General features: G+C 49.8%; 1 protein-coding gene across 1 annotated transcript; it reads left to right on the top strand.

Moving 5' to 3' along the window:
* The first annotated feature begins 4,418 nt into the window (after nt 1-4,418).
* On the top strand, nt 4,419-22,146 carry GDF6 (growth differentiation factor 6). Its single transcript, XM_007532221.2, has 2 exons — nt 4,419-4,964; nt 19,047-22,146. The coding sequence occupies exons 1-2, from the start codon at nt 4,568-4,570 to the stop codon at nt 20,021-20,023; spliced, it is 1,374 nt and encodes a 457-aa protein (XP_007532283.2). The 5' UTR covers nt 4,419-4,567; the 3' UTR covers nt 20,024-22,146.
* The last annotated feature ends 926 nt before the right edge of the window (nt 22,147-23,072 follow it).

Raw genomic sequence — 23,072 nt, 5'->3', positions numbered from 1 at the left:
AGCTTTGGTTTTCCGTGGGCAATTCCCTCTGTGTCCACACGGGGGCAGGACACACCATGCTGCACAGTTGTACTATTAATATTTCTTCTATTATTTGTGGGAGGGGGGGTACTATAGGCAGGAAAAGAATGCCCCCATAAAGCTACTTCTCCCAGGCTCCTTCACCTCAAATATTCCTTGTTTTTTTTTTCATGGAAATTATTGAAGAATTATTAGAGAATTGAAGGCTAGAGTGAAAAATTAAATTCATTATTTGGGACCCTCAACCTAAATATCTAAAGACAGATTTTTGGCTTGAAGTTTACTCTTTGTATTCTTATTGTTCACATACACACACACATAGTTAAAATCTTGCTGTGCTCTTGTTGATATTGGGCTGGGTTCCTATTTGCAACATACCTATGAGGGAACAAAGAGATAAATAAGACTTGGTTGATACTTTATATAAGAAGAATTTAAAAAAATAAAATTTGGGGGAGTATTAGGTTAGGAATCAGAAATATTTGTCTCCTCATTCTTTTTTTTATATTTTATTTTATTTATTTATTCCCTTTTGTTGCCCTTGTTGTTTTATTGTTGTAGTTATTATTGTTGTTGTTATCGTTGTTAGATAGGACAGAGAGAAATGGAGAGAGGAGGGGAAGACAGAGAGGAGGAGAGAAAGATAGACACCTGCAGACCTGCTTCACCGCCTGTGAAGCGACTCCCCTGCAGGTGGGGAGCCGGGGTTCGAACCGGGATCCTTATGCCAGTCCTTGTGCTTTGCGCCACCTGCGCTTAACCCGCTGCGCTACAGCCCGACTCTCTCCTCATTCTTAATTAGATTTCTAACTAGCTTTGGACCTTGCTACCAGTCCTGGAATTTGTGTCTCTGTGCACCTGTGCAACAAACCCACAGAACGTTCAGCAAAGGGTAGTGAGCACATTCCTCCCATAGATCAGTGGCTGGTAGCAATGAAAGAAGGTCACACTGGTCTCAGGAAAACCCTGGACATAGCACACAGCTTTCACAGTCCTTGTGCCTGCCATGCACTGGAATACAACAGGAATACTCTATCTACCATGTTGAGAGATCAGCAGCAGTGGCTGCAGCAGCAAATAAGCTCCTGACTTTGCTTCCTGTTTACTGATAACTTGTAGCAGATAGCAATTGCTGTGGGCAAAATGAAGAGAGAACATGCAAGGCAGTCCTCTCAGGCAGGAAACATTCCTATTGGAGAGAGGGTCTAAAACCATGAACCATCATTAGACAGACTCCATACTGATAGAAATTAAAATACTGATAATATAAACCACAAATACTCATTTCCTGGAGGGACAGGATAGAGAAAGACAGGGAAAAGAAAAAAAAAGAAGAAGGAGGAGAAGGAGGAGGAGAAGAAGAAGAAGGAGAAGAAGAAGGAGGAGGAGGAGAAGAAGGAGGAGGAGGAGAAGAAGGAGGAGGAGGAGAAGAAGGAGAAAGAGAAGAAGGAGAAGGAGAAGAAGAAGGAGAAGAAGAAGAGGAGGAGGAGGAACAGGAGGAGGAAGAAGAGGAAAAAGAAGGAGAAATAGTGGCCTGTACTGGATGACCCTGGAGAAGAAGACATACAGAGCAATTTCAAATGCAGCCCAGGAGTGGAAGTTTGGCAGGAACATAAATACTATTTCTACAATAGGAAAAGGTAGGGGCTTGGAGGCGATTGTTTCGCAAAGGTGGCCTGGTCAGGCTGGCAGGGAAGTGCAGAAGAGAAATGATGAGGGCCATTTCTGGGTAGGAATGCAGCACTAAACACACACACACACACACACACACACACACACACACACACACACACACACACACACCCTGTGGAGATGTTTTGGGCATAAAGGTCAGTGACAAGGGAAGGAGAGTAACATTGGCACTACTTCTCGATGGATATCATCTGAAAGATAATCTGTGCACAGCAAATGAAGAAGTGGCAGTGGATCTTTTCTTTCTTCTGGTATCATTTCCTTTTCTGTTGTGTATGTCACAGCTGGTAGCAGCTGATTTGCAGGCTCAGAGGAACGGAAGGAGTGATGGCAAAATACTTTTTTTTTTTTTTTTACTTTTTTTCCCTTTGTTGGGGGATTAATGTTTTACATTCGACAGTAAATACAATAGTTTGTACATGCATAACACTTCTCAATTTTCCACATAATAATACAGCCCCCACTAGGTCCTGTGTCATCGTTTTCTAGGGCCTGTACTCTCCTCCCACCCCCACCCACCCCAGAGTCTTTTACCTTGGTGGCAAGACACTTTTGAGCTTAGAGTCTCAGGACTTGGCAATCATGGAATTCAAATGAGGGGATACCACTGGGGTTGAGGGAACTCTGAAAGTAGTGAAGAGCCCAGACTACAGGACACCCAGTGTGACCTCAGTTTCCTCATCTCTAATAACACAGCAATTCCAATATTGTTCTGAAGATTGAATAAATATGTAGAGGGCTTACAACCCTATATGATGTGCCATTCTTTTGGGCATTTGCCTCCCCTTAGAGGTTACCAGTGCAGGAAAAGAGAAGGTATACACAGCTCAGGTTCAAGAATGAAAGGTCCAGGGAAACAAAACTCCCTCCTCTGCAGTCTGTCAAGGAAGAGATGGGGGGGGGGGAGGGAGAGAGAGAGAGAGAGAGAGAGAGAGAAATGGGGAGAGATTGAGAGAGAGAGAGAGAGAGAATGAGATAAGGATTTTAAAAAGCAAAAGGGAGAAGAGGGAAGACAAGGCACTGGGTGGTGGCACACCTGGTTGAGTGCATGTGTTACACTTAAGGATCAGGGTTTGAACCCCTGGTCCCCACCTGCAGGGGGAGAGCTTTGCAAATGGTGAAGCAGTGCTGCAGGTGTCTCTGTCTCTCTCCCTCTCTGTTATGCCTTCCATCTTAATTTCTGGCTGTTTTTATCCAATAAATAAACAAACACAATAAAAATTAAAAAAATAAATTAAAATCAGCATCTATGTGGGGGTGATCATTTGAACTCAAATAAAACCACAATAAATACATAAATAAAAATTTAAGAAGCTGAATAGAGACACTGATCTAGGGATTTCCTATCCTGTGCTGTAGTGGGAAGAACACTGAATTTGGGGTCCAGTCCCTGAGTTCTGTCCCTTGTTGCACGAGCTGATGACTCAGTGTTCTTGGAAAAGTCATTCACTTCCTTTGTCTCATCTCTGCCATCTGTGAAATTGAAAACAGCAAGTCCAAATTCACAGCGTTGCTGGAATGATGAAAAGAGGGCATTTTAATAATTGGGGTTCATGCTTCCAATCCGTGCATAGGGGAACCCTGTGTGTCAAACATCTCAGCTCACATAAGTCCTGGGAGAAAGAAGCCTCTCCAGCTGGCCCCAAACTGAGAAGGCAGTGGGCAGGGGGAGGAGAGACACACAGAGTAAACTCATGAACTCTTGATGGAGACTGGGCTGAAAAGAAACATATTGGGGAATTGCTGCACAGGGACAGGTCCCCACTGCCCCAGGAAGGGGAGGCCGAGAGGGAAAGGGTGGGAAGAGAGAGAGAGAGAGAATGAGAGAGAGAAGGAGAGAGAGAGAGAAAGAGAGGGAGAGAAAGGAGATGGTGAGCAAGAAGAAAGGCAAGCTGGGGAAGGAAGGATTAGAATGCAGAAGAGACTAAGGTGGGGGAAGAGGAAGTGTTGAATGCGGGAAAGAAAGTGGGGAGGAAAAATGGGGGTGCAATAGAGGAGGGGGCCAAGCCATCAGAAGAAAGAAGACAGAGAGAATAGGGAGGCTGAGGATGGGAGAAAGGAGCAGCAGAAGCCACGGTCTGTGGGGGAAGGCTAGGCTGGGCCCTGCAGGAGAGCCAGCAGCCTGCACTGACAGCATCCACCGGGACTCCAGCGCCTGCTGCCCTTTGCCTGACCTCGAGGGTCTAGAACAGACACGCCCGGTGTTTGTGGAGAGCGGTACCCCACGGAGAGGACGCGGCAGTTCCAAGCTGGGCCGTGCGCCTGGCCCAGGGCTCACCCCCACTCTGGCCTTGCTTTGGAGACCGCGGACGCAAGGTAGCGGCACCGAGTGGGCGAGTAGCCTGCGGGCCGAGGCGCCAGCCCCGAGGGATCTCTTGGGGGCGCCGCTTCCTTCCCCCTCGGGACGCGCGGGAGATGCAGTGGGGTCGCGGGAGTGGGCTGGGCTCAGAGAGCTGGGCAGCGCTTGGGGAACCCCGGGCGGGGGCGGCCCGACCCTGCTCCCCGGGGCCCGTGCTGCGCGCAGCTCTCAGCGCACCGCGCCGCAACACCAGGCGCGCCCCGCGGGGGCGCTGCGTCTCCCCGCCACCCCGGAGTCCAGCAGGCCCTCTCCCCCCCCACACCTCCGGCCCGCACCGCCAGCCTCCCTCCCGCTCCCCCTCCCCTCTCCCCTCCGCTCAGGTCCCCTCCCCGCCCGGAGAGGGGCGGGAGGGGGCGTGGCAGCTCCAGGGTTGGTGAAGCTGGGACCCCGCTCCTCGCACTCCGGCCCGCCAGAGGAGCCGGGCCCCGGCCGCTGTCCACTCGGGCTCCCCGCGCCCTGCGCTCCCCGCGCTCCTCGCGCCGCCGCCCGCTCGCCATGGATACCCCCAGGGTCCTGCTCTGCGCCGTCTTCCTCATCAGCTTCCTGTGGGATCTACCCGGTTTCCAACAGGCTTCCATCGCCCCCTCGTCATCGTCTGCAGAGCTGGGCTCCGCCAAGGGACTGCGAAGCCGCAAGGACGGCAAGACGCCGCCGCGGGAGCCGCGAGAGAGCCGCACGGCGGGGCCGCCCCCAGCGCACCCCGAGACCGAGGCACTGACGCGGCCGCCGCACCCAGAGTCGCCCGGCAGGGGCCCGCGCGTGGTGCCCCACGAGTACATGCTGTCAATCTACAGGACTTACTCCATCGCCGAGAAGCTGGGCATTAATGCCAGCTTCTTCCAGTCTTCCAAGTCCGCCAATACGATCACCAGCTTTGTAGACCGAGGGCTAGGTAAGTGGCAGAGAAGACGCCCACCCTTCCCCTCCCCCGGAGCTCCGCAGCTCCGAAGTGTGAATTACCTTACCGATTCTGCCCCAATTCTCCCCCCTCAAGTTCAAGTATATTCTGAACGCAGCTGCAGATTTTATTCAGGCTTACCACTTCTTCTATTCTCAGTCTCTCTCTCTCTCTCTCTCTCTCTCTCTCTCTCTCTCTCTCTCCTCGTCTTTTGCTGAAAGCAGCGTGGTGACCTCTCCCCCTGGTGTCTGCTGGAAGGAGCGTGGGAGGCAGGAGGTGGCGGGAAAATGACCTGGCTTGGAAAGGGGTCGTTGTAAGGGAACTAACGGAACCTTTACACCGGCCCCTGGGCTGTTGAGGGTGTGCAGCGCACTCCCAGAGCTGCTGGGGCAGCCCGGGAAGTTGGGCGCGCGCGCTGGAGAGCACCGGTCCGCTCCGGGGAAAGCCTGCAGCAGCGCGTTCTGCGGTTGCGGGGCGAACTCCGGCGGCGACTGACGTTGCTCCGGCCCGGCCGCTACACTGAATTCTCGGCTAGTCCAAGCTCTGGATGGGAGACTCGCCATCTAAGAGCGAACCCCAAGTGCTCTGCCATACTTGAGAGCGCGGTGCTCCTGTGCCCGCTCCACCACCGAGACGTTTTTAGAGAGGCTGCCGCAGCACTTGGTCAGGAGGGCCCACGACCGCGGCGGGGCTGCCAAACCTTAATCCACAGGGACGCATGGTGGGGATGGGGACTTGTCCGCCTTTCTTAGTCAGGCATCACTCTTTTCTGTGTTCTTTTACCGCAGGGCTGGTCCTTGATCCTCTCTGCTGGTGGGGGTGCAAGCGCGGGTGTCTGTGGGAACCCCTTGATCTTAGCCACTAGGGAAGGTCTGCAGTTTAGCCGGTGGCTCTCAAGAGACTAGGTGGGAAGGGAGGACGTGTGATTCACAGGGACTCAAAATTCTGCGCCTGTGTCTAAGGCAGGACAAGAAAGGCAACAGGAGAAAGAAAGTTAAGAAAGGCAGAAGGAGAAACTAGAACTTCTAGCAGCTCGCCAGACCTAACTCGCTCCCCTTTCACTCGCTCCCTGGCTCCCACTTCCAAGCTTGTGATAGTGGTTTTGCTTAGGAACCAGACAGCACTGGGTTTCGGGCTGTCCTATTGCCTGGGGGATTCACACATTCTTGAAGCTCCTCAGAGCCGGCTTCTCCTGGGCTCCAGCACCCAGCCTGCTCCCTTGTGGTTGCATTTCCTGCTCTCAAAAGTCTAACCCTAGTTATTCTAGGTTTGAGGTTATTCCCCTGGGTTTGAGGTTATCCCCTGGGTCAAGCAGGTTCAAGAGTAGTGTCCCAGAGGCAAAGTAACATCGATTGTTTTTATAGACATTTAGCAACGGCTCAAGTCACCTTTGCAAATACGCGTGGCTTCTTCCCTGACAAGTAGGTTGGTTTCCTGGCCACCAGCGCAGCTGGCCAACCTCTCTCCTCTCATTCCTACTACCCCAATTCTCTCTCCCTCCAAATTCTCTTATCATCCCCGCTGTGTTTGCCTAGAGACTAGAGCAACTCAGAGAACACAGCTCAAGAAGTCCTTCCCAGGGGGATGAAACCGCAGAGGTAGAGCTAGCTGGCAGTGGGCATGTGTTTTGTTTTCCCCAAAGGGAAGTCTCAAGGGTTCGAGCCTCTTCCACGACCAAGTACCTTCTGGCTGTGCCCTATAAACTGGCTCAGAACCAAGGGACCTCGCAAGCTGTACTGAGGTGTTTTGGGAAGCCCGATAGTGCGTGTGAGGGGGGGACGGGGCCCTGGGGGGTTGGGGGCCCTCTTGAGGAGATAAGGGAGTGGGGAATGTGCAGGTAGCATAAGACTCAGAGTAGCAGCTTCCTAGCTCACAGCCGCAGCCTTTCCTCCAGCACCGCACAGCGAACTCCAGGTGCGGGAGGGACTGGCTAAGTGCCCGGGCTGGGGTGGGGGTGGGGGTAGGACGGGTAGGGTGAGGGGACTCTGTTCCCGAGCCAAGGTCTCCAGGCTAGCTGGACAGAGATCCAGATGTCCGGGTTCATCGTGGAATGCCGTCGAGGGCTGGAGGGGTACGCGGTCCCCAGCCGGAGGACACGCGGCTAGACTGTCCTGACCACAGCTGCAAAAGCGCGGTCTCCCCCGAGGCCCGGGATTCGCAGAAAACGCGAAGAAAGGCAGGCGGTTGCGAGGGGGAGGTCGTGGGGCGGGAGTGCGAGAGCTCAGAGCCAGGGGGAGGGTGGGTAGGGGGCAGAGAGATGGGGGGGCGCAACGCGGGCTGCTGCCCCCGCCTGATAAAGGGAAAGCCTCACTTTCCCGCTCACTGATTTTGATTTGATGTGTCACCGCCGGTGACCTCGGGCTGGACCTTCCGGGGCTTGCTTAGCATCGGGCCCCTGATTTGAGTGTTTCAACTCAGCGATCTAATTGAGGGTTCATGTCATAACACATCAAACGGTGTCTAGTCTCCCGTGATGGAAGGGACCCGCCAGCCGCGCATCCATCCCCCGCTCCAGCTCGGAGCAAAGACTTCCGCCCCTCTCACGTGGGGACTCGGAGCCGCGCCAAACTCTCCAGTGTCCCCTCCCCCAGCGCGTGGATGGCTGCACCGGCGGGGAGGGAGGGGCTCCGGGCCCTTTAGAACCGGGCCAGGCGCTCACTTGGCGCCCGGTGAGTCCCCTAGTTCTTTCAGTCGCGGTCAGAGTGTTGACTGGCTGGGGCTTGGGAGGCAGCAGGCTCGCGGGGGGTGGGTGTGGGGGCTGTGAGCAGAGCAAAGAAGAAGAAAGAAGTAGAGAAAGGGAGAAAGAAAGAAAAGAAAGGAAGAAGGAAGGAAGAAAGGACGGAAGGAGGGAGAAAGGAAAGAAAGAAAAGAAAGGAAGAAAGAAAGGAAGAAAGAAAGGGAAAAGAAAGGAAGAAAGAAGGGAAGAAGGAAAAAGAAAGAGAGAGAAAGAAAAGAAAAGAAGAAAGAAGGAAGGGATAAAGGGAGAAAGAAAAGGAAGGGAAGAAAGAAGGAAAGAAAGGAAAGGGAGAAAAGGAAGGAAGGAAGGGAGAAAGAAAAGAAAGGGAGAAAGGCAGGAAAGAAGGATGGAAGAATCCCTGAGCCTGTTGCAGAGCCACCTACTATTTATTGGTTTTACTCTCACAAGGTATTAGGGGAAAACATACAGCCTCCAAGACCAGGAACCTTGGAACCCACACATTTATGCTAAAAGCTGGAGAGGAAAAGGGGAAGGGCAGGGATCAACTGTAGACAGAATGAATGCAGAACACTTCAGGTCTGTAAAGACAGCAGTGCTGTGTGACCTCACCCCACCCCCTGCCACCTTCGCCCACCTACCAGAGAGACACTCGCAAGATTCCTCCCCCCCCCCATTTCTTATCAATATGTGTTCCTCCTTCCAGCTTACTCTCTTTGAGGGGAATAAGGATCACAACCAAGATACACGAAGCACTTTATTGTGCACAAAACACCGCACTAAAAATCAGATCTGCCGATTACTTCCTTTAATCCTCTCAACATCCTCAAGTGCTGCAAACCATTGTTTTACAGAATTTTTTGTGGAGGAGGGGGAGGAAGGAGGGAGGGAAAGATGCTCAAACAGATTTCCCTCTTCATGTGATTTTCCTAGAGTTTCTTGGGACCCAGTTAGAAACTGAAAGAGTGAAACTGTAGAGTTAAGTATCTGCATCTGTGCTGTGTCTTGCTTGTCTTTGTATTCTATGTGAAAGGTGCAAGCCAGGCTATGTCCCAGTTCTTTGTAAATAACTCCACATTCTATTTTTTTTTTAATGATGTCTAATCCGAAAAGATGAGATACTCAAGGCCAGAGAAATAGCTCACTTGGATAGTGTGCTGCTTTGCATGGGTACCACCCAGGCTTTAGCTCCCACTGCACTGAAGGAAGTTTTGATGTTGTGGTCTCTCCCCCTCTCACAGAGAGAGGAGGGACACCGAGAGACAGAGAACACTTGAGTGCAGGTACAAGTCCTGGGATCAGGATAGTCCAGGTTGGATATAGGAAGATTACAGTTAGCATATGATATAACTCATTAAAAGACCCTTTGTATTAGACCCTCGACACACACTCTTGCCCCACCCAACCTCGGGACCTGAAAAGGCAGCAACTAGAATATGTATTAGTTCACTGTGGCTGAGACATAGGGAAGGAACAGAAAAAAACCAACTCAAGCTTTCAGTGTTAGTTTTGAGAAGGGCGGGGGGGGGGGTACAAAAAGGAAAAACAACAACAACAACAAAAACTTCTCAAAAATGAGAAGACCAAAATGAAATCTAAGAAGATTGCCATGAGTCAGCTTTCCAGATTATTTTGAAATAAGAATATTCTTTAAAATTGTTTTGGTTGTTGTTACTGGTTTTCACAATAGCGCTCTCAGCAAAGAAGTAGTAGGGGGACAGATTAAAAAAACCCAAAGGAGATTGGAACATCCTTGAGGAACTAGATGCCCCAGAAATGAATCTCTGGAGACCTCACAGCTGATTGTTTGGTGGTTTCTCAGTTTACCTTCTGGATTTCTTCTTCCTTCCTCCATTTCTTCCTTCCTTCCTCCCTTCCCTTCCCTTCCCTTCCCTTCCCTTTCCCTCTCTCTCTCTCTCTCTCTCTCTCTCTCTCTCTCTCCCTTTTATCAGAGGGCAGAGAAGGACAATGGGGGGTTGCTCAGGACTGTAGTGGGGAGGGTATTCATAGAGCTGCTCCTTTTCCTCACTGGTCCTGTGTGTTTATGCAAAACAGCGCATTGCTGGGGGACCTGGGCTGCTGAGTGGTGTAATCAGTGTAGCCCCGCTTTTGCCCCGGCCCCTGTTGTCGTTGGCAAACGGAAAATGAAATATAAGCAGGGAAGTATTTTAATGGGGAAGGAGGGAATTCACAACTGTTAATTATTTGGTGACCTTGTATTCGATTTGTTTGAGTCCCTTATAAAAACACTAATGCAGACCAGACGGCCAAGTGAGGAAGCAGGCAGAAGGTTCCAATCTAAGCTTTATTTCCCCGGAAAGAGGGAACAGCCTTGGTAAAGGAACCGATGAGCATTCAAACATGTGCGTGAGAGGGCGCGTGCCCATAGAAGCGCCAGCATGGGGTGTGCTGGTCATAAGGTTTCAGGGTCCTCGTCCAACCTCCAGTGGGGTAAACTGAAAACTGAGAGATGAGGGGAGGCAGCCATAAGCTAGATGTTTGTTGTGCCTTTCTGGTTGGGATGATGGAAACATGTTGAAGACTGCATCCCCACAGTCACTGATTCTGTTGCTCAGTATTAGCCATTGTCACTCCAAAGACCTTGGGGGCTGCCCTAAGCCAGAAGCTGAGCGTTTCTGGCATCCTGAATGCAATTGTGTCAGGATTCTGGTTGAGATTATGTGGCCAAACCAGGGCGACTCATCTGTGCGGGACACTGATCTATCTCTACGCACTGTGGGGGAAGGGATCATCGAAAACTGGGGTCACATATCCTGATCTTACTTGCATGTCAAAGGAAAAAAACAAGGACGAGAAACCAAACCACAGTCCACTCAGGCCTTGTGGAGGACTGGAAAGTTCTCAAAATTCCCAACTAGAGGATGCAAGTGGACCCTTGAGGTCCCAAACAGATCATTTGTTTCCTTGCCATCTTCTTTTTCTGTCCTTTCTCTCCCTCTTCCCCCTTCCCTTCCCTTCCCTTCCCTTCCCTTCCCTTCCCTTCCCTTCCCTTCCCTTCCCTTCCCTTCCCTTCCCTTCCCTTCCCCTTCCTTCCTTCCTTCCTTCCTTCCTTCCTTCCTTCCTCCCTCCCTCCCTCCCTTCTTTTCTTTCTTCCTTCCCCCTTTCCTAACTGGAATTCTCTAGATTCTGACCGAATGGCCTCTCTGGGACATGTGGGGCTGGTGGTAAGGCTGCAGAAATGGGAATAAAACTGTGGGAGAGAAAATGCATGGAAGGAGGGCTGTTGTTTCCTGCCTGCAGTGTGATGACTCAGAGCAAATCAACCCTAAACCCTGGGGGCTATGAGATCCAGGGGAAGGTATCAGTTCGATAACTCCTCAGGTATGGAATAACCCACCATCAAACCCTGATCTCTCAGTCTGGGGGGGGTGGGGTGGGGGTGGGGGTGGGGGGGGTAGGGCTGGGATTCAAGCAGAGACCATAATATGAAAATGTCAAGCCTTCCACTGTGTGGCTTCCTAGCTGGTGATCCTAATGACTACCACCTCCCATGTCCCTCTCAAAGTCCTGGTTGTTTATTTTCAAGACCAATGTCGGGTAAATTGTGTCTCCGGTTTACAAAAATTAAATAGGTCCTAGGCTGCCTAATGTTTTCCAGGATGGTAGCTCCCTGTCTTCCAGGACAGATCATTAGTACTGCTGGCAGGCAGCTGAGGGTTGGGGAGGTCTGCTGAAGATGAGGGACTTGGGGTGGGGAGGAAGGGCTCCAACCGGCATTCTAGAATCCAAGAATGGCCCAACAAGTGACCTATGGCCCCTACCTATGGGTACCACCTTGGGATCCAAGAGTGAACGTGTAGCAGACGCCAGGTGCCAGTGTTTGGCCCAGGTGAGCACTAGTTTAGGGCAGCAGAAAGCAGAGCCAGGGCAGCCCAGAAGGCAGACTCTGGGCTGGTCTGGGAGTGGTTTGCAGCAGTGTCTCATTAAACACTGTGGATGTGTTGAAGATGGTGAGCCTGCTTTGCAAATCCTAGTGGGCTAGTTCCTACCAGTTCTCAGCTTGCTGTGACCCTGCTCCCCTATGGGGAGGGAAATTGAATAATGCTACGAGACCCACAGCCTTTCCCAAGAAAGGCTCTTATTCCACTTTGTTCTCTCAAAAGTCAGCCCTGGGTAACAAGGTAAGGTGGCATCCTGTGTCCAGAGGAACTGAGGCTTCTCTTGTGGAGACTAAGGATCAGTATTCTACCCTATGCAGAACAACAGGTCAATTTGACATGTCACCCCACCCCACCTCAGAACTGATCTTTTAAAATTCTTTTTAAATATTGTATGTATATTTATTGGATAGAGACAGAGAGAAATTAAGAGAGAAGAGGGAGAGAGTAAGAGAGACACCATCAGAACTGCTTCATCACTAGTGAAACTTCGTCCTGCAGGTGGGGACTGGGACTTTAACCCAGGCCCTCACACATAATAACCTGTGTACTTGAGTCAGTGCACCACCAACCAGTCCCCTCCCCCTCTCCCTCCCTCCCTCCCTCTCCGCTTCTCTCTTCTCTCTCTCCCTCCCTCTCTCTCTTCTCTCTCCCTCCCTCTCTCCTCTCTTCTCTCCCTCCCTCTCTCTCCTCTTCTCTCTCTCCCTCCCTCTCTCCTCTCCTCTTCTCTCTCTCCCTCCCTCTCTCTCTTCTCTCTCCCCTCTCTTCTTCTCTCCTCTCCCCTCCCCCCCCCTCTCTCTCTATATATATATGTATACATGCTTTAAACTCATGGCAAAAGGCTGCATTATGTTACAACCCAGACTGGAAGTTTCCAATTGGGATGTCCACACCCAAGGGACTGCATCAGAACTCTGGACTCCTGGGTGACTCTACCCATCAATGGTGCAGAAACATAATCTAGGATAAGTCACTCAGAACTGAATCCTGCATTTGTGGCTTCAGAAGACAATTGCTTCTTCACACCCAAGACTACTTGCAAGCTGAGGCAACAGGTGGAGATAGAGGCCTGGTGTGCAGGATCATAGCAAGCTTCAGTTGGGGTTTTTCCTGGACTTATGCCAACTTAAGATTTGGTTGGCTGTGGTTTGAAGGGAGTTTAAGGCAGGACTGCAGTGTAACGAGAAGTCCAGTGAAATGTCCTTGGGCTTGGCTTTGTTTCTGACTCCAGGATCTTTCTCAAGAATGCTCAGTGATGAGGATTTTGCATGGACCAAGCTCTTGGAAACTCTTTTATAAGTGAATTTTTTTTTCATTCTAGGGAAACAAAAGTGGGTATGCCTGAAGTGCCTTGGGGCTTATTTTGGGAATACTCTATATGCAGGGGAGGGTTCTGGTGTTTTTCATGGCATCCAGGTAGTTTACATGCCCGCTGAGAACTGCGATGAGCCTCTGGGGGCACGGAACATTTCAGCTCAGTGAAATTCAGGGTTACCTTTCCATCCCTCTCTCAAATCCACTTAACCAGAGCTTGTTCTGCTGGGATTTTCCTGTGGGGTTGGGCAGGCCACCTGTCCTGCTTCATTCTCTCTAAGTTTTAGAGAAGAGCAGTGAGGTCTAAGAAGCTTAAGAACATGGACTCTGTGAAGGACTCAACTTGGAAATCATCTGGTCTTTGAAGATAGGAAAGAAGCAGAGAACTCCAGGCCAGGCTTTATTTGGGGGGAGGGAGGGCGGTTGATAGTGTTGAGGTAGCCAAGAGGCCCAGAGAGAAGGTGGGAAGATAGATGCCAGTGTGGCAAAGAGGCACAGCAACCATGGAGAGGAGCCATGCAGTTGTCTTAGCAAAAGGGCTGACATGGGCAGAAATCTGGCTCAGTGCTGCCACCATCCTTCCCTCCCTCCGTCAGCTGCATATCTTTGCAGATGTGCAAATGAAGGCCTGGAACATCACACCCTCCCACCCCATCCATGCTCACAAAAGGGAATCCAAAGTGGGTGGAGCAAGGAGACTACCTACCTCTTCTTGGCTGCTCAAGGCTGCATGCACATCCCCAGTCAGGGAGTTACATGAGTGTACTATCAGGCTGCATGCTGCTGGCTATAATCTGCCATAGAAGGAAGCTTGCAAGCAGGGCACTACCCTTGAAGAGGTTTAGGTTGAAGGTCATCTGTATATCCCTGGCAGTATGGAAGGAGCTATTGTGGTGCATATGGCATCCCAGAACTAAAAAGAATCAAAGGGACGGGGTGAAACTTATGTCCACTGGGCCTGACCAGTTCTTGACTGGACTCTTGAGATGATCAGGTACTGGAAGCCTATACTTCTCTGCCTCTTCTATCTGCCTGGCACAGAGATCAAGGGTGGGGTATACTACAGATTGGTGGCATAGGTACTGGAGGTAGACTTCAGTTTTTTGATTTTTTTTTGACATGGACACTATATTTCACTCATCATTGGTTTTGAATTCTTATAAGTGAATAATTTAGATCATGGCCAACACACACACACACACACACACACACACACACACACACACACACACACACCACATAGTTAATAGGAGTGTATATTAACACCATTCTCACCACCTATGTCCTTACCCACACTTCCTCTGCCCCCAGTGAAGCTGTACATCTACCCTCACCTTCCACCCAGAGATTTTAACTTTGGTGCCCTACTCCAAACTCAGTCAGATTCTGCTTTGAGTTTCCCTTTCTGTTCTTCTTCCTCAACTTCCATTTATGAGTGGCCAACACATATTAAGTGCTACGCAAGCATCTGCTATCAACAACTGTGGTGCCAGGTGATCTAGTAAGAGCACCATGAATCAGGACCATAGAGGTGAGGTGTGCTCAGGCATTTTGTAAGATTCAGATCTCAAGAGAGGTGAGTCTCATCTGGGGGTAATCCTCAGGACACAACTTAATCAGATTTCATAACCCAAAGCAGAGGGCTGATGACTCATTTCTATTCACTCAGTATAGTTTGCTTTCTTTGCAACGTGTACTGGATCCAGGCTGGGGCAGAGCACCCAGGGGAGAAGTGACTCTAGCCAGGAATTCCCAGCTCAGGGGTCTCCTTCCTTTATATAGTAAAGGAAGAAGCCTATCTTGTGGCAACCTGCCTTATTTGGATGGCTGTTTGGATCAAAGTGCACCCCATGTCTTTTATCCCTCTTTGCTCCCCTTCCTTTCCCAGAAACTTAGTGGATGGAAGGTGTGGCCACAGCATGAAGGGCTGTGGTGGGACCTTCAGATCTGGTCCCTTACTGGTGGCCAGACCTTGGGTCAATTGATACTTTTGGTGGATTCTCAGCCTCTCCATCTATGAAAGAGTATAGTGGTAGATTGAGCCCTCCTCACGCGGTGACATTTGGCAATGAGTATCTAGTGGCAGAGGGCCTTGAAGTCCTGACTACACACAGGTGATGCCCCAGGAATGTCAGTACTGTTGTTGGCTCAAAAAAAGGTAGGGGTGGAGGCGTAGGTACTGAGATACCTGGAATCCTGATAGGGTTGACTTCTGGGATATAAGAAAATCCTGCCAATCGATTTTGAAAAGAGAATAGCTTGCCAGGTCAGCAAAGTCTCTTCAGAGTCACCGGAGAGAGTGGTGTGTGCACAGCCTGAGGGGTGGTAGAGCTAGGAGATGATGCCTCCTTTGGACAGGTCCAGACAGGTAGGGAATGTGGTCTGGAGGGGAATCTTCACAGAACTGCTACTTTCTTGGCCCCTCTTTTTAGATGTCAATGATTCTAGACACCCAGTGAGAGCACTTGTACCTAAAAGGCCACAAAATAAATCTGAGGGTGATTGTGCAAAGTAGGAGGGAGCTGAGATCAATAGACTTTGGTTTCTGTGAGTGAGTTCTACTCAGACATCCCCCACCCCCACCCCTGTCCTGGGATTTGGAGGACCCCACTTGTCTTGTTGTTTCATAGTCCCCTCCACCTGATGGGAATCTGGAGTGTTAAGTGGCCAAACTCATATAGATTTAGCTGGTTTTAATGGGCTATCCCTAGCCAGAAGAATCAGAATCACCTGGAGATTTACTAGGGATATAAGTTCTGAACTCCACGTCAGATCGCTGGGGTCCAAAGAATTTGTATTCCGTCCATTCTTCTTCTTCCCGTCTCTCTCCCTCCTCTTTTTTCTCCTCCTCCTCTTCTTCTTCCTCTTCTCCTTCTTAGTTGAAGAATCATAGCATTCTAAAGTTCTATAGGTCTCACAGGTGCATGATTAGACATCAACATGTCTAATGTCCTCCTTGTCCCGATTTACACCAGCCTCTCTCCTTCCCTTGTGGCTACCACTAATTGGTTTTATAGTCCAAAAGTTATCATTGCTTTATTTTGTTCATCTGTTTGTTTTCTCTGTAGCCCACACATGAGTGAAATCATATGGTGTCTGTCTTTCTCATCTGGCTAATTTCACTTAGCACATTACTCTCTAGACCTATTTATGTTGATGTAAATGAGAGACCCTTATCCTTCTTCATTGATGAATAATGGTAATTTGCATTTCTACTGTGCTACTGAGTGATGCTGAAGATGCATGAGTTTGAAGACTTTAAGAAAAACCTCTTGAGTGCTGGGAGACAGCATAACAGTTCTGCAAAAGACTCTCATACCTGAGAGTCCCAGGTTCAGTTCCTAGCACCACTATAAGCCTGAGCTGAGCAGTGGTCTGGTATTTCTCTCTGTATGTCTCTTTCTCACTAAAATATTATATATATACATATCTTCATTGTGGTACTTGAACCAGCACATTCTTGCCCAAATAGTTCTGATCTCACTTCAGTAACCTGGACTTCAGTTCTGGCATCTTACAAATGGGCCAGTTCATCCACTGAAGTGTGAGTCTTCAGACTTGGCTAACTTAGACCTGTGGGCTACATGTGGGAGTCTATGTGCACGCCACAGTAGGCCCCTTCAATTATAGGGTGGAGCAGGTAGGGAAGAGCACAGGATGCAAGTAAAAAAAAAAAAGCTTTTTTACACCCTTGCTCAGAACTTTGAAAGAATCAAAACAGATGGATCTTGTTAGGAAGACCTTTAGAAATCCCAAGATTATAGAATTAGAAAAGCTCCCTTTCTATAGTTGTTTTTCTCGATGTTGACTGCTCTTGAGGACTAGAGAAATGCAATTCAACTCTGCAGACTAACCATACTTACAAAAAGAAGGAATACGAAGAGGAGGGTGGGGGTGATGAGGATGAGGAAGGGAAGGAAGGAAGGAAGAGAGAGAAGGCCTATCTCTCCATGTTACAGGAGAGACCTCAGTATTTAGACTGCAGAGGCAGTGGGTTTGAGGAGCTAACTCTGGGATTAATTACATAGACCTAAATTTGGATCTCAGCACCCAAACTTATATAAGTCTGGGCCCTTTACTTCCCTAAGCCTTAGTTTTTCCTTTTGTAGAATGGGAGCAGTATGAATGCCTGGTTTACAGAACAGTTATGTTTTTGTGGATAAAGCAAGGATTGTTAAAACCCATCAGTGCTAATGACATTTATTTGGGGGTAGCAGATAAGGTATATCTCTCAGGCCCAAGTTTGGGTGAGAGAGAACAATGAGAGACAGGCAAGTCAAGCCTAAGGCAGTTGGCACAGAACTCTGGGTATTAGCTGAGTGTTGTCAGCCACAGGTTTCTTGAAAGGAGGAGAAGAAAGTGTGCGGAATTCACACTGATTTTAATGTGACCCTGGTTGGTTTGAAGGTCTTGGTGTCCATAAATCAACTGCCTCCAGCGACTTTTCCCTTTTCACCTCTCTAACCCTTCTCACAGCTTCATCTCAGGTCAAGACATGTGCTTTGGAGGGAGGTAGCTGGCCCTGTGGTCAGCCCAGGGCTGACAACTGGGTGTGGCTAAGGTTCCGGATTCAGTGCCCTGGGGCTCCATGTACACTGGCAGTGTGGGTCAGAACTGGGACCCGGTGACACTTTTATTATTGAAATCCACCCAGACTTTACTAGCTTCTGGGGGAAAGCTTGGGGCTTTGGGGATTTTTGTATTTGCTGGGTTGTAAATATTTTATGAGAAGCAGCCCCAGAAAATCTGGTTAGCTTTGCGCCTTGCACACTGAAGTGGGCTTGGCTTCGTGCACGAATGTGTCAAAAAAGAAGTCCAGTTGTACCTAGGTCCCAAAGAATTAGCCTTGGATTTTAAAAGAAGTTTTGACCCCACCCCCAACACACACACACACACACACACACACACACACACACACACACACCTTCATCCCTACTTTTCTTATTTTCACTTGTAACCAAAATGTTTGTTGTAAGGATTAGGGACAAAACTAGACGATTTCAGATTGGTTGAATGGAGGGAGAGCTGAAATTGGGAGGTGGTGGTGATGGGTGGGCGGGCGGAGAATGTATGGATATGTTTGGGGGAATGAGTGGGGTGGGGGTGAGACTTTATCCTTCCAGGTACTTCTACTTCTCAGTGATGAGGTATCAAGTTTGATATTTGCTCCTCTATGGACTTCTGCAATTCTTTCCTGTTGTTACATGGTTATTGAATTTTTAAAAAGACGGAATGTCACCTAGTAGTTGTTAATTCGGTCTGCTTAGTGTTATACCTAAAAGTTAAAGCAAAATTGTCTGATAGGCAGCACCCCCCCCCCAGCACACACACCTCAGATAAAGAAGGAGTTTAAACTCGGACTGCACCTTAAAGTCATTTTGCAGTGGAAGAGTGAAAAAAAAAAAATCAACAAAAACCTCCAGAAAAATCCCAATACTTAGGACTTGTCAGCGGGTATAGATTCAGTGGGCTGAAGCAAGTACTGGTGCTAGTGGTTCTTACCCTCGCTGGTTGATTCTAAAGAGCAGCCAAAGAGAAAAGGCTGCTCTTGAAGTTTCTCCCATACACCAACCTGAACACTTGGTCTCTCAGAGCTGTGAACTCAGCTGTGGGCAAGATGGCTTGTGTTCCTAGCTCCAGGACAAGGAGAGGGAGGCAGAGGAATTGCTAGAAAAGACAGACAGGACACCCCCCCCTCCCCCCGCCGCCGCCACCGCCACCACCACCACCAAGGAGACTTATATAGAGGAGGTTATTGAAGATAATGCTAAGTGCTCCGCAGATAATACACCAGGCATCTGGGATAGTGACTCAGGAAGTGGAGACGTTCCTGAGATGAATGGGAAGAAGCTAACCTTCAGGAGGTCTGGGGTTGGGGGCGTGGGGAGAACCTGGGCTCGCCATTCACTAAAGGCCCATTAGTGGTTACACTGGCTACTGGACTGGGTGTGGGCCGTTTGGGGCCTTGACAGCACCCACCGACGTCCTCTTTCACGCGTCCCCCCTTCACTGCAGTGGCCCCCGCGAGAGGAGCCGGTGTGCTCAGGCCCCGGGACCGAGCTGGCCCCGTTCCCGCCCTCTGCCTGGGGAGGGAGGGAGCTGGCCTCAGAGCACCGGGCTGATTTCCCCCTTAAGTGAAACTGACTTTAATTATTTTTTATCTTGCAGACGATCTCTCGCACACTCCTCTCCGGAGACAGAAGTATTTGTTTGATGTGTCCACCCTCTCAGACAAAGAAGAGCTGGTGGGCGCGGAGCTGCGGCTCTTTCGCCGGGCGACCCCTGCGCCTTGGGGGCCCCCGGCCGGGCGGCTCCGGGTGCAGCTCTTCCCCTGCCACTCGCCGCAGCTGCTGGATGCGCGGACCCTGCACCCGCAGGGGGCGCCCCGGGCCGGCTGGGAGGTCTTCGACGTGTGGCAGGGCCTGCGCCCCCGGCCCGGGAAGCTGCTGTGCTTGGAGCTGCGCGCCGCCTGGGCCGAGCCGGGCGCCGGGGCGCAGGAGGCGCGCGAAGCGGGGGCCCCTCACCCTGCAGCCCCGGACCTGCGGAGTATGGGCTTCGGCCGGAGGCTGCGGCCCTCGCAGGAGCGCGCCCTGCTCGTGGTGTTCACGCGATCGCAGCGCAAGAACCTGTTCGCTGAGATGCGGGAGCAGCTGGGCTCGGCCGAGGAGGCGGCAGGTGCAGGCGCTGACGCGGGCGCCCCGGGGTCTTGGCCACAGCCGTCGGGCACCCCGGACATTGCCCTGGGGCCTTGGCTGCCCCCCGCCGGCCGGCGGCTGCGGCGCACGGCTTTCGCCAGCCGCCACGGCAAAAGGCACGGCAAAAAGTCCAGGCTGCGCTGCAGCAAGAAGCCCCTGCACGTGAACTTCAAAGAGCTGGGCTGGGACGACTGGATCATCGCGCCCCTGGAGTACGAGGCCTACCACTGCGAGGGCGTGTGCGACTTCCCGCTGCGCTCGCACCTGGAGCCCACCAACCACGCCATCATCCAGACCCTCATGAACTCCATGGACCCCGGCTCCACCCCGCCCAGCTGCTGCGTGCCCACCAAATTGACTCCCATCAGCATCCTGTACATTGACGCGGGCAACAACGTGGTCTACAAGCAGTACGAGGACATGGTGGTGGAGTCCTGCGGCTGCAGGTAGCGGTGTCTGTTCCCGCCGCCGCCTGCGCCCCGGCGCCAGACACCTGATGGCAGAGGGTGGAGGGAGAGCAGAGAGAGCGTGCGCAGGAAGCCGCCTGGACTAGCAGCACCGGGTGCGAGCTCCGCCCATCAAGAAACTTCCACCTGCCAGCCCAGAGGGAGATGGATTTTCACACCTTGCCTGGTCCACCCTGGAGAAAAAAAAAAAAGCCAAGGAGAATTTCTTTAGTTCGTTCCCCCCAACCCAGCTCCCTTTCTCCACGTGGCTCAGGATTTTCTTGTCTACACAGGTGGGGGGAGGAGCATACTTGGCTCTCAACTTACTCCATTCATAGGAAGAAAATCAGTTTGAGGAGGGAAATAGCACCATCACTTTGGACCACTTTTTGGTTTGCTACTTCCCTGTATGAGGAAGGTGGGGTCTATCTGGTTAGACCATGACCCATGTGTGTGCGTGTGCGTGTGCGTGAAGAGAGGAACTGGCACAGGGAGAGGAAAGCTTGGAAGGGCCCTACCCTTGGAAGAAAGCTCTGAGAGGTGGGTCTAAGTAGGCCTTCCCAACCCACTTGCACACCCTGGGGAGTTAACAGTTCAGCCCTGGCTTCTCCAAAGCAGAGCTAAACCAGCAACCTGCAGCGCACTCCATGGGACAATGGAGCTGGTGCTGACTTCACTATAGGTTTTTTTTTTTTTTTTTTGGTTGGGGGGGGGCGAACTGGTATGGATGGAATGACAAGAATGAATCCAAATGGAACCCCCTGAAGGATAATGAAACCACAAGCCCTGCCTTTGACACCAAAGTACTTTAGCCTGGGCAGGAGGTAACCCACCAGAAAAACTTTTCATGGTGTCTGTTTCTAATTGATTTCTTTCAACAGATTCTGCCAATACGGACATCTCCTTTTAAAGAGAAGGTGATTTCCCAGTCTGAAAAAGTGGGTAGGGGTGGTAAACTATGTGAGTAAGGGAAGATCCACAGAGGGGAAATGACACAAGGAGTGGAACGGAGGCATCGGCTGGGGGGGGGGGGAGGAGCTTATCCTCCGGGCTCTCTCTAGGGTGGGGAGCAAGGGGCAGGCCTGGAGCCAGGAGGAGGATGGCAAGTCCATCCCCCAAGTTGCTTTAGAATCTGTGTTTCCTCCCCTTTCCTTGACATTCCTAAAAGATTACCAGCCAGCAATAGCCCCAGGCTCCCCCAAAAGGACTGTTTCAGATTGTAATTATCAGTTAGGCAATGTTTTTAACTTAGTAATGAGAAACTGTGAAAAGAGCAAAGTGTTACATTGAGCTTGGGTAGGATGATGGGGAATGGGCATTGAAGAAGAGGACTGTGTGTGTGGAATTTACCTTCCAGAAGCAAGCAGGACAAAAGGCCCGAGGCATTTAGATATCCATTCCCAGAGTGTCTCCAACACCAACTTTCCCCCAGTCTGCACCAGTGTTATGTTCAAAACACATTGCCCAGTGATAGGTCCTTTGAAGATTTAGCTTCCTTTTCCTCTTTGACCATGCAGTGGTTTCAACAAAGGATCTGTACCAACCATTGAAAAAACAGTTAGGTTTTTCCTAAGTGATGTTGCTTTTTCTCTCCATCTAAACCTGTTGACTGTTTGGTTCAGAGAACTAGGAACTGTCCAAGAAAGGGTGAGAATGATAATAAATGCTAATATAAAATGCTAAGAAAAAAAAAAGACTTAGCCAGGAGAAATAATTTAAAATGCACATTTGCGTTGGATGCACTGTTGTTCTTTAGAAGCTGTATATATTTGTTTATTTAAAGTGACTGAAAGTGCAAAGAAGAAATGGACAGTTTGCAATTCATCGTAATGTACAAAACATTATATGCACTCAAATGTTATAATTCCTAATATTTTTAAAGTTTATATTCGAGTTGTACAAAGTTAAGCATTAATCAGATATTTCATTCTTTCATAATATTATCATTTCCTTAAATATTATTACAAAATTTTAAGTCTGTCTATTGGAGAGTTTCTTTTTTAACTGTCTACCTCACTATAATACAAATATTTACAACATTAAAATTACCAGAGATCAATGAATATTCAAAAAAATTTTACAGTACGCTTTTACTGGGTGATACTCAATCTAATACTGTATCATTAAACTATTTTTTTTCTCTGATTAAGTCTGGTCTATGTGTGTCTATTTAGAAAAATAAATGGGATTAGTCCTGAAATTAGTGCAGCCTGGAATGTTCCTAGCCATGACCAGAGAATGTGAGCTCAGACCTACAGGGATACAGAGGTTACATAGGCTCCTGTGCTGCATATGGGCCCCAGATCAAATCGAGGGGGTTTACAGTTAACAATATTTATGTACTTTCCCCATATTTGGGAGCTACTCTCTTCCCTGATCCAGCTTTCTAGTCCTTTTTCCAACTATGACATCATCTCCTCAGACAATAACCTGAGTCCACCTGCATATCAGATGTCAGGCTCAGGCTAAAACCTGTGGAGTCATGGACCCCTTGGAAAATACCTAAAATAGACCTACTAGCTCTTTCCAAAATGGAGACCCCCAAATCTTCATCTGCAATATTCTTTAAGTTCATGATTAGTCAACAATTTGTTCTGCTGTATATCTTAACTCTTTTTCAGCCACCCTGTTCCTGATGATACCATGATACTAACCTGACTTCCCTGGGTAGACGACCCCACTAGTGCATCTTGAAAGCTCACCTCCCCAACCCCCAAACCCCCCCCCCCCACTAAGGAAAGAGACAGTGTGGGATTATGGATCGACCTGTCAATGCCCATGTTCAGCAGGGAAGCAATTACAGAAGCCAGACCTTTCTCCTTCTATACTTATAATGACCCTGAGTCCATGTTCCCTGAGGGATACAGAATAGGAAAGCTATTAGGGGAAGAGACTGGATATGGAGTTCTGGTATTAGTAATTTTGTGGAATTGTGCTCCTCTTATCCTAAGGTCTTGTCAGCATTTATTTGACAAATAAAAATTAAAGAAAAATAAATGGGTGGTATTTGTTTCAGTTTAGGAATAAATATCTGAAGAAACACTGATTATTTT

Source organism: Erinaceus europaeus, chromosome 8, assembly GCF_950295315.1.
Source record: "Erinaceus europaeus chromosome 8, mEriEur2.1, whole genome shotgun sequence".
Taxonomy (NCBI): domain Eukaryota; kingdom Metazoa; phylum Chordata; class Mammalia; order Eulipotyphla; family Erinaceidae; genus Erinaceus; species Erinaceus europaeus.
Note: the sequence above shows the minus strand (reverse complement) of the source record. Positions and strands in the feature narration are given on the sequence as shown.